This window comes from Podarcis tiliguerta (assembly GCF_965153285.1).
Source record: "Podarcis tiliguerta genome assembly, chromosome: 2".
NCBI classification, from domain to species: domain Eukaryota; kingdom Metazoa; phylum Chordata; class Lepidosauria; order Squamata; family Lacertidae; genus Podarcis; species Podarcis tiliguerta.
Window position 1 is genome coordinate 7,314,779 of NC_139535.1, and position 12,204 is coordinate 7,326,982.

The following is a 12,204-nucleotide window of genomic DNA, read 5'->3' on the forward strand; positions in this document are numbered from 1 at the left end:
TGGGTCATGTCAAAGTACAAACTGGATACTTACAGCAAGAATACTTATCGCGAAGTATTGTAAGACACAAGAGTTACCCACCCAGGAAGAATGGCAGATGAAGTTGATAAACTACATAGACTACATGGAACTGGCGGAAATGACTGGCAGAATCCGAGACCAGGGAGAGGAGTCAGTGGAAGAAGACTGGAAAAAGTTTAAATATTATTTACAGAAATATTGTAAAATTAATGAATGTTAAAAGATTTTTGGAATGAACTTATATGGCTTTAGTAGAAATGTTATAAGGATTTAAGTATAAACAGATTAATGGAATTTTAAAGGTAAAATAAGGTTTAGAATGTGCTAGGATAATTATAGGACAGATAACAGAGGAAGATGGAAAGGAATTGCTGAAACATTTGACAGAAGTGGAATACAAAAAGGGAGGTGTGAGGAGGTCGGTGAAATAAGTGAATGAAAGATAAGATATTGAAATTGTTTGAGTGTTTTAAATTGTTTTTGTTTGGTTTTGTTAGTTTAATGTGTCTAGTGTTATGTAGTGTTTTTATATTGTATTGTATTGTCTTTTTCTTTTTATTTCTTTCTTTTTTCTGTTTTTATTTGGTTTTGTACTGTGTAAATTGTTCAAAAAGCAATAAATATTTTTTTTAAAAAAAGTACAAACTGGATAGGGTAGAGAAGTGTAATTATGTATGAAGAGGGAGGCTGCATTCCGTGTAATGCTACAGGTAGGGATATCCCTAAAAGTTGTAAGTCCAGACACTCTCCAGGCATGTGATTCAATTCTTCCCCTTCATCATTCAAGATGAATGAAAAATGAAGAGCAAACTTTATCTAAGGAGATACATTCATTCCCAAGGCAACTCTGTGTGTTTCATTACTACTGTGGTGGAAAACAGTTATAAATATGTTAAGAATCAGGCAACAACTTTAGGTTTTGTGGCCAGGTGTTCCTTTGTGTTCAGATCAGGCCTCAGCACAATAATGTAGCATTTGGGAATGAAGATGCAGCCCAGAAGCCCAGCACTAGAAGCCAAGATAGAGAAGATCTGCACCGCTACCATATATTTCCCCTTTGTGCTCAGGTAGGTGGGCACAAAGGAGACCCAAACGCTGCAGAAGACCAGCATGCTGAAGGTGATCAGCTTGGCTTCATTGAAGGCCCCAGGCAGCTTCCTGGCCAGGAAAGCCACCGTGAAGCAGATGGCAGCCAGGAAGCCCATGTAACCCAGGGCAGCATAAAACATGGCAACAGACCCTTCATTGCATTGCAGGGTGATCTCTCCAGCCTGGGAATGCTTGTCAGAGTCTGGGAATGGGGGAGAGATACACAGCCAAATGATGCAAATGACCATTTGGACACTGGAGCAGGAAAGGACAATAGAGTTGGCCAGACTTTTCCCTAACCATCTCCTCACCCTGTTCCCTGGCTTTGTGGCCAGGAAGGCCAGCACCACCATGATGGTTTTGGACAGCAAAGAAGATACAGCAACTGAGAAGATGGTGCTGACGGCCATTTGTCGAAAGAGGCAGGTGACTTTCCTGGGACGGCCAATGAAGAGGAAGGAGGACAAAAAGGAAAGCAGGAGGGAGACAAGGAGGATGTAGGAGAGGTCCCTGTTGTTGGCTTTGACTATGGCAGTTTCCTTGTGTTTAATGAAGATCCCTACAACAAAGCCTGTGGTTAAGGATAGGAAGAGAGCCAAAGAAGTCAGGAGAATCCCCAAATATTCTTTATATGATAGGAAGGTGATAATCCTCGGAATGCAGTGATCTCGGTCCTTGTTTGGATATTGTTCTTCTGGACATTTGGTGCAACGCTCTGCATCTGAGGAGGAGAAAAGGAATGGCTTTGGCTTTGCTTACAGACATATTCTATTACATATCGAGAAATGCACTCATATGGGAGATATCAGAAAATGAGAATGTATTGTAAGAAATGCAAGTGTTTTTGGTGCATTTCCTTATGCGATAGTTTTTGTGCAGTAACACTACTTCATTTTCATATTTCATATCACTTTTAATTTGTAAACTGCCTTTCTATATTGCTATGCAGAAGGAGCGTTACAAGCTGAAGAAACAACAAAATAGACAGCAAAGATTACAGAAGTAATACACACACAAAAAGTCATAATAAAAGCATATCTTTAAATTAAACAACATATCAAATTAAGCAAAATTCAATACTATTCAATAATAATTCTAAGTAATAGTAAACAGTAAAATTTAATATCAGCAAATAATAAACAGCTAACACTTATCATGTACAATAAAGAATTACTAATCTATAATCAATAAAAAACAGCAAGTCACAATGAATAAAATACCACAAAACATGCAAACCATTTAAAAGGATCAAACTGAGAAGCAAAGACACACAACTTATGATGTATTTATTTTTAATATCCTTGAACTCCTCTCTTCCAAGCTGCTACAGCTGGTCTCAAACTCCTTTTCTGGGATATCCAATAACTTCCTGCTGAAATCCCATAATTTTTAATTGTTCTACAATGCAATGGAATGGAATGTTCACCTAATTTTTTTTATTATTTTGCATTATGCTTTCTCTCTTTTAAATAAATATTTGCTATTTTCACTATTTTTAATTTCCTTTTGTGAGGGTGGTTCTGGTTCTGTGATCCTAGAAGACTTGGTATAAAATAGCCAAAGCGGTGCCTTATGGGCAGGGCAGGCTGAACCCAATTTGCATCCCAGAGATTGCTTCCTGCAAGACATTTCTTTCAAATTACTTCCTGGAAGGGGATTAAAAATGCATCCAAGTATTTCTTTAGAATCTTCACAGAAAGTTTCTGACTAATATGTTGCCCTATTCATATTCTCCCAACAAATTCCATCTCCTGTGGTGTCACCCACCTTCCTGTGTAGATATGGTCCCTTCCCCACACGGAACACAACCGTAGCAGCAAACCGGCTTGTCTTCTTGAACCACCTTGGCATATCCTGCGTGACACCTTTTGGTACACCTGGAGTGAGGCACAGTCTAGCCATAAAGAAAAGATGGCACATTACAGAGGAAGTGTCAGCAATATTTGTGCGTATGGAACTCACTCAGAGTGTCTGGAAAGAACCCAGCAGGGTCTCCAGTTCCACAAGAAAGCACCCTTGATGTCACTCAGCAGGGGGGGCCGCTAGGGGCGCTTTGGAAGATGTCTTTCAATACCATCTATCCAGCTTGCACAAGGTAATTAGAGGCTGATTATGGGGAGTATATCAGTCTCCTTCATCTTCCCAGGGGGTGGGAAGATGCTGTCTTGCCCGCGGTTGTCCATAAATCACCCCTGAGTTCAAAAGAAGGAGGGGGTGGGGGCACTGAGCGGAAAGCCCTTGTGCGAGTTCTGGAGCTCCCGGACGCTACTTTCAGGAGCGAAACTAGCTGCATTGCTTAAGATTTAAAAAAAAAATTGGAGAAGTAGATGCACATGATTCAAGCGAGGTCAGGAGTGTATTATCTGCTAAATAGATTTACCATGGAGAAGACAGAGCGATGGGACGTAATCAACAAAGGACTACATCAAAGAAGCACAGCCATGCCGGTATGTTGAACGGAACAGAAAGGCGGGGAGCTTTCTTTTCCCCCAATATGATTTACCTAACAACGCCCCCCACCTTAGAAGAACCATCACAATGATTGATTGCAAGTGAGATTGAAAAATAGAGTGTGTGGAAACAAAAATGCTAATAAAAGGATTTACTCTGTGAAAGATCTGGAAAGAATGGAGGCTTTCTTGTGGCATAGTTACAAAGTGATCCACCATTAAGAGGCAGACCTTGATGCAAGATTTTCAGTCTTAGGGAGGGCGAGCCACTGTTCTGCTATCAGGTTTGGATCGTAACATTGAAAGAGCAATAACCCTCCTGGAATGACTGATTTATGGTGCAGAAGGTCTGGGAAAATAAGGAGCGGACGCCGAGACTGTATTTCATCGGAATTGACTAAAATGGCGACTCCCGCCTGAATAAGACTCTTGGACTCTTGGATTTATGTGAGATGAATTACGGGAAAGCATTACAGAGTTCACACAGAAATATAACAAGGCTGTTTCTTTCAACTCGCTGGTGGAGAATATTCAGAGGTTATTAAGAAGAAAAAGGATAATGACAAGGAGATGATAAGATGGGACTGTGAACATCAAAGCAGCAGAAATATAAAGATGATTGGACTCCTACCGAACTCGAAGCATGGGTACCCCCCACAAAAAAATTAAAACTTGGTTTAATATTTGGACTTTGTTATACGTATTGATATAATTTGGAATAATTAATATGATATGATATGATTGGTTTGGTAAATGGAAATTTAATAAAAATTATTTTTTTTATAAAAAAAAAGGAAAGCACCCTTGATGTCAGGGGTGCCAACTTGAATAAAATATTGTGGGGGCCCAGGTAAGCCGCACAACACATAATCAATGCCCATCAACTTTAAAAAAATATTTTATTGTGGGGGCCAAAGCCCACAAAGTTCCTCGGAGTTGGCTCCTATGCTTGATGTAGAACGGAAACCGCCCCCTACTGTGTTTGCTTTTTTAACAATAATAATTTATTTATTCCCCACCCATCTGGCTAGGTTTCCCTGGGCGCTGGGCGGCTTCCAAGAAAAGGTTAGAAATACATTAAAACATCAACCATTAAGAACTTCCCTAAACAGGGCTGCCTTCAGATGTCTTCTAAAAGTAAGATAGTTGTTTATTTCTTTGACATCTGATGGGAGGGCATTCCATAGGGAAGGCACCACAGAAGGGCCTCTGCCAAACGTCCGATGCGGCTTTCAATTGAGGGCAGGAAGCTCCCGCAGCCAACTTGAAGCCGTTCCTTGATTTTCAAACAGTTTGGGGAGTTGAGTGGACTTCCGGAATGGATTAAGTTCAAGAACCAAAATTCCACTGCGCTTGAATGAGCCCCTTGGAACGGCTCCTGCACAACCACCCTGACCTTCCGGAGCTGGCATGCCAAGCAGGCCTTACTCCCAAGCTCTCTCTTTTGCTCACTGGGCTCCAGGATGCTCTTGCGTGGGCTCTGAGATGTTCTCATGAGATCTCGCAGGACCGGGCTGGATTAACCATTAAGCAAAATAAGTACGTGCTTAGGGCATCCAGGGAAGGCGGGCACCACAGGAATTTTTCTGTTGCTGGATTTACCATGGACCATATTGTGCAGCTCAATCAGGTTCCACAAAAAAGGCTCCCACAATAAATGAAAAAATTACCTACATACAAACATACAGATATACATGTTTGTGTATGTATCTGCACATGAAGAGCATTATGCACATTTAATAATTTACTTAATTAATTATAATGAAAGCATCAGCCAAACTTCCAAAAGATTATACCTGATTTCCTCTTGGAAATATTCAACAGATTACTAGATCTTAATGTGTATCATGTGGAATAAAGGGGCTCTTACCTGGTTGAACCTCTTGGGCCACACAATAGCTTCTGGGTTAATGGCAAGCTTGAAGTCAGTGGATGCCTCTCTCTCTATACTCCCAATTTTCACCCTAACACAAGACTCATTGGGAAGCACCACCCAATTCTCAATATCAAACATGATGGGCAGCTCCCCATTCTCACCCAAATACAGTCCGCCCATGGAAGTGTTCAACAACCGGGTTTCTCTTAAGAAAGGGTGGAGCTGGAATGACAGGGAAAACACCAGCATTTCAAAGCATTTTGGACATCTCATCCCTGCTCCCTTGGAGCTCCAAAGTCCTGGCATACCTGGTCTGGAATCTTCGGAGGACTAAACACCCAAACTTAGAAAGCATTTTAGATGCCTCATCCCTGCTTCCTTGGAATTCAAAACTCCTGTCGTGCCACAATTTCTCCTACAGGCAAGACTAAATAGACACCCTCCAGGTGGAGGGATGTCTGCTTTTAACTTGTTTTGGCTTCTTATGGTTTTATTATATCATCTTATGTTTTTCATTGCAGTAGACCACCTTGAGATTTTATGAAATACACACTGTATATACATCTTCCAGCAGGAGCCTTTTAAAAAGAATCTAAATCTAAATGAATAAAACAAAAACCTTTTCCTCACTGTTGCATTCATGTCTAAATCAATGAGAATGATTATTGTAGAGTTGGTAGAAAGAAGTTTGATTTCTAGAAAGGGAAAGGAAATACCTGCCATGGCTGTAGCCTTTGACATGCCAACTGGTCTCCTCCACCCGCCATCAACATCTGCTTTGATCTGGATGAACAGGCATCATTTAAAGCATGTGCCATGATTTGGAGACTGAAGTATGTTCTGTGGCTGTCTTGAGACAGAACACTCTGCAGCTCCTCTTCAGACGGCACCTCCAGATTCTCCACATCTCTGCATCTTGTCCAACCTCTCACACTGAGGACGTGCTTTGAGTTTGAACAACTAAATGCTTTTTGCCGGAAAAGATTAAGATAAGAATCTGATTTACAGCAGTCCCATTTGCTCCTAATTTTGGTCTTCATTACAAAGGAGAATGAACCATGGATATACTTCAAGGACTTGGGAAAGAAAAATAAATTTGTGTCAATGTCTTGAAAAGCTGTTGTGAGCCATACTTTTTGATCCATTTGTTTCTCGAGTTCTTGTTGTAGTGTTATGATGAAACCCAGTGCCGTATGAATGTTTACATAGTAAAGGAATACATTGGTTTGTCTCCATAGGGCAATAAATTCAATTTGTGTGAACATCTTAGGTTCATTATTTTCTGGTATTCTTACTGAAAAGGCAACACAAATTCCATTGCTGGCCATCAGAGATGTCAAGGCACTCAAGAACCTTTCTCCATTCTCACTGTCTGGAGCAAAGAGGCCGATCCACGTCCATCCAAAATGCTGGAGGAACTTTACAATCCCCAGGTACTGAACTTCTTCATTGGGGACCACGTGGTAGACAAAAGGCACTTTGGTGTTCTCATCAACAACCCCAGATACAAAGCCATAACTGATCTGGAGTGGGGAAGAAAAAGTATTGTGTTTCATTTTCAAAGAACAGGATTAGCCTGAAATATTTAATACCTAACAAATATTGTGCTGGCCAGGGCTGGTTTTATTTGGAAACTTTGGGAGGCTGCTACACTAGCAAAGTCTCTGTGTTAATAATAATAATAACAATTTATTATTTAAAGCCTGTCCATCTGGCTGGGTTTCCCCAGCTACTCTGGGTGGCTTCCAACAGAACACTAAAATGCAATAACCTATTAAACATTAAAAGCTTCCCTAGCAGGGAAGAATCATAGAATCATAGAGTTGGAAGCGACCCTGAGGTTCATCTTGTCGTCCCCCCTGCAATGCAGCTGTCCCATACGGGGATCAAGCCTGCAACCTTGACGTTGGCAGCACCACACTCTAACCAACTGAGCTATCTAGCTTAACATAGCTCAGGATTTTCTCCCTCTTTGATGACTCTTTTTGCTTACAATAAAGTGAATTTATTTTGCTGCTGAACCTCTTTTGTGTCCCTCCATGCCCCACCCTTCATACCTGTGGGATTTTGTACATGCCTGATGTGGTTGAAATCACTTTGGAGATGATGGAATTGGCTCCTTCAAGAACAGCCAAGATATTACTCCATTTTCCACAGCGATAGTTTGGAATATTGCTTTCCCTACCTGCAAGCAGGTCTAGCATGGCATCAGAAGTGATCCTTGCATTGTAATAGTTCTCATAGAGGCTGTAGCCCAGAGTGATGTTGGGTAAGAGCCTGGGATCCCGGCTGATCTCTTGGATGGTGAACAAGAAGGACAATATATGCCAGTAGAACCTAAATGGTGCTCTGTATGAAGTCAATCAAATAAAAAGTGTCAAACCATTCACCACTTAAATAAAAATAAATAGTATTTGATTCCCTAAATCATGGTCTGCATTAGGGCTGCCATACAGACATAGCAGGAAGACGGTGGTTGGAAACAGTGTGCGGGCCGAAATTGCTGAAATTTCCTTAAAATTGGGTCCAAATCTCCCCCCCCCCCCAAAAAAAAAAAGCTCAGGAACTTTGTGTCTGGATTTTCACTTTTTGCAATACAGTGGAACCTTGGGTTGCCGACGTAATCCGTGGGGGAGGCAAGTCCACAAGCCGCAGCATTCACAAGCTGAAGCGCCATGTCTGCGCATGCACGAGCGGCAAAACCCACAAGTACCCCCATTCCGGTACATCCAGGTTTCCCGCTGTCCGCGGTCCGCAACCCAAAAACATGTAACCTGAAGCAAACGTAACATCAGGTATGACTGTATGGCAAACCTAGTCTGCATGTTTTTTGTGAAGGGTGAGAAGGGACGTATCCTTCTTGCAAGAAGAAAGGCAGCAGTTGGAAACAGTGTCCGGGTGGAAATCACTGGAATTTCCTTTAAAATAACTCAAAAACCTTGGCAATTAAACTTTTTTGACTGGATTTTCACTTGTTACAATATGGGGACTGTATGTTTGTTTGAAGGGTGAGAAGATACGTATCCTTCTTACAAGATGAAAATCCATTTGCCACTTAAGAATTAAAATATAAGGATTTCTCAAGAGGAGAAGCCCACAATCTTCAAAAAAGGGAAATGATGAAAACATTCTTCTTTCTGAATGTGTGAGAAATATGGGGACATGGCTGCTAAGGCTAGTATTGGCTGCTTCAAAGGAGTTGCAATGGAGAGCTAAGTCTGTTTAGAGGCTCTATTTGATTAGTATGGCTTATTTTCAATAGGTATGATTCGGATTGGGCTGTTATTTGATAAAGGTCAGTTCCAACCAGTCTTTATGTGAAACAAACCATCAGCAGGATGTATTTCCTTCCGTCTCTCATGTGCAAGTGAATTCAGGTGTCTGGATCAACAGTGAGGGGGAAATCTTAGGAATGTTGATTGCTTCTGGAGGAGGGGGCAGAGATAAAGTCCCTGGAGCCAAATTAATTCCTCAGAAGCACTGAACTTGGCTAAGCTTGCAATTGCGTGTCTTATTCTGCATCAAAGGGGGCTTCTTGTGTAGTTGCAGGTTGAGATAAAGCCCACTTAAAATAGCATTTCATCCAGAATGATAGTTCCTTGTCATTCATTTTTCTCTCTGTGGGAACTGTTCAATCTCATTGAAATGGCAGTCGCAGACACTAATTCTGCTGATATCTTCTTGGAGGTTATTTCAGACATCGGAAGGGATAGAATCAAATGCCCTCCCAAATATAATCACAAAAGACATCTGTTTTGTTTGTTTAAATATGTTTTGTTTTGGTTTTCAACAGTAACACTATAAACTTAACCTGAACAGCAAACACAGCACTTGGAGTATATGTTAATTGGAAGTAACCTTAATGTACATACATAATAGGCTCACTGGTTAATTAGCCCTCTCCATAGAGATCCATGTGTTATAGGCGGTTGCAATAACTGTGCTGGCTTCTTAATGTGATCTTTAAAGAACAACCACATGCTTAAAAATTTGGTTCTATTTACTGGTCCATTAAAAACTCTGCTGCATTGGGTCAAGTGTTCAGAAAGTGCTATTTCCCATACACCTGCATACCAGGAACACAAAGTAGGATTTTCGCCAGTGTCCCACTCATCTCATGAATGCAGGTGTGATCATTCAGTGAATCATTTTGAGGCCTTATCAGGTTCATTTATCCACTTGTGTTCTTCAGCAAGCAACACAGCAGGTAAAAATAGTTCACGTCTGGGAACATGCAACCCACTAGCTGCTGTGAAACTCAAGTTCCCTTCAGCCCCTGCCAGCATGGCCAGTGATCAGGGGTGATGGGAGCTGCAGTCCCACAACATCTGGAAGACCACAGAGTCCTCACCCCTAAAATGGAGACTATTTCCCTAGTAAACAGAAGCCATTGGGGTGCAGTAGAAAAACGCGATGTCCTTCTGCATATAATTACTTACTCGTCCTCAAACCTGGTTAATGGGGGCTGTGAAAAGATGTATGGAAGTTGTAGACCAAACAAATTTGGAGATATTATCCCGCCAATGAGGAAGTCGCCAATCTGGAAATAATTCTGTGCTTTGATTCCTTCCCGGATTGGATTCAAGGGGCATTTTGCCTTCAGGTTTCTACAGGATTCAAGCAAAATGAGCAGCATCAGCATCTGGGATCTCATTCTGACTGATTGCTACACCTCTCTTGTGAATGTTCCTCTCACCCCCATAGCCAGCTACATCAGAAGAAGCAAAAAAACTCTTATTTATCCAATATGGGTAGTGCTCAGCTATACCTTCAGAGCCATTAAACCTCACACAGATGTATCCCACCCCTCTTACTCTCAGTCTTGACTCAGTCTGTTTCTGATACAGGTGATTTTCTATACATCAACCTTTCCCTCAGGAACAAGGCAGAATGAATCACTATGATTTTGATAATTATAAGGGGAAGGAAGTTCATCTTTGCAACAACCTGAAGTCTCTGTGTGGCCTGAGGGGCAGGAGCAGAGTTGGAGATAAACATGTTTGGGAGGAAACAAAGTTGCTGCTCCAAAGTTTGACCAGGGTCACGTGGTGAGTGAGAGTTTGGCCTGAACTTTGCTGCTGACAAGAGCATTAGAAGAGTCCTGCTGCTGGTTCAGTTCAAAGCTTAATCCAATGCAGTATCTTGTTGCACCCAGTGGCCAATCAGACATTTCTGGGATCCACCCAAGCTGATGGCAGTAGAGTTGATCCCAGCAACTGGCATTCCGAGATATGCAGCCTCTGATGCTGGAAGTCATGTGTCTTTTAAAAGTGTCTAAGTTAGTAGCTGAAACAAAATAAAAATATTCCTTCCAGTAGCACCTTAGAGACCAACTAAGTTTGTTATTGGTATGAGCTTTTGTGTGCATGCACACTTCTTCACTATTTCCTGTGTCAGTGAATTTCTCCATTGGGCTACAGCAGCCAAAAAATTGCTTCCTATTTTCTGTCTAGATGCTCCAAGAGGATCTAGATTATCCAAGTGGATTACCTTCCGTGGATGCCTCTTTGAGTATTAATTTTTCAGGGAAAGCGTCTCCTTTTTCGCTTTCTGCATGATTTTATGCATCTCTATTAAGTCCCACTTTTACAGTCTTCGTTCCTTGGCCAGGGTCTACCAACCTTTTTAGGCCCCTAAAAACAACTGGATATGTTATAGTCCTGTGGGTGCCACACATTCTGGTCACTCCCCCCGTACCCGCAAGACAACCACAATCCCAAAGACAGAAAGGCAGAAAATGTTGCAGACTCTCAGATAAACCAAGAGAATTAATGTGAGACTTGATAAACACATTAAGCTGTAAGAGGAAGTGGGAAACAGCATCATTCTTCCAACCTCCTTCTTCAGTTCTATGTTATTTTCAAGGGATTAAAAGGTGATCGCCCTCACTACCACATAACCGAGTGGACAAGGGTGAGGGACTCAGAGGATTCACAAAGATTCCAGGGGATTCCTCAAGGACACAATTTGTGGAATGCTCTCCAGGGAGGTTCGGCTGGTACCTTCATTGTACACCTTTAGGTGCCGAGCGAAACGTTCCTTTTTAAGCAGGACATTGGCTGATTGACATCTAATGCCCTTTGAAATGTCTTCTGAGTGGAGGAATATTGGTTAGTTTTTGTTCTTATCTTTATTATGTCTTTTGTCTTTTTTACATTGTATTTTTATATTGTGAACCACCCTGACATCTATGGCCGATGGGCATTATAGAAATTTAATAAATAATAAGAATTATTCAAACTGAGATGTCTGGCTTCAGGAATCTCCTTCCCACTATCATAGGACTCACTATGTTCATAAAGATAAAGTGCTTTATACGCATTATAACACTGTGACACCAGATGGTGCTGTGGAGTCCCATCATTCGCCAAAAGGATTTCCCTGTATGAAGTTTACAACACATTTAACTGAATCGCTTTTTGATGTGTCTAGATCCAGCCATACAGATTCTATGCTGGTGAGGGGTTTGCCAGTTATAAAGACCATACAGGAAGACCCCAGAAATAGGTAATAAAATACTATTTTATTTCAAGAATCAGAGTTCCTAATACAGTGGGGAGTAAGAGAAACAGAGATCGAAACATGCAAAGCAGGAAAAACATTTCCAGAGGGACGTATTTTGTCCAGATTCAGTTACTTCTGAAGAGGAGACAAGCTCTTGGTGTAAAAACACTTGATGCTATGCTTTAAATTTGCTTTTGCCAATGAAATAGGCCTTTCTGGTGTCAAACTGTTCACATTCCCTTTGGTTAGCATAGATACCAGGAC

At 41.4% G+C, this 12,204-nt stretch overlaps 1 protein-coding gene across 1 annotated transcript; it reads right to left on the reverse strand.

The window, feature by feature from the left end:
• Positions 1–920: 920 nt before the first annotated feature.
• Positions 921–10,090, reverse strand: LOC310670179 (vomeronasal type-2 receptor 26-like; the record flags this gene model as incomplete). Its single annotated transcript, XM_083424994.1, has 6 exons — positions 921–1,831; positions 2,878–3,004; positions 5,431–5,658; positions 6,153–6,959; positions 7,494–7,785; positions 9,876–10,090. The coding sequence occupies 6 exons, from the start codon at positions 10,088–10,090 to the stop codon at positions 921–923; spliced, it is 2,580 nt and encodes an 859-aa protein (XP_083281120.1).
• Between the last annotated feature and the right edge of the window lie 2,114 nt (positions 10,091–12,204).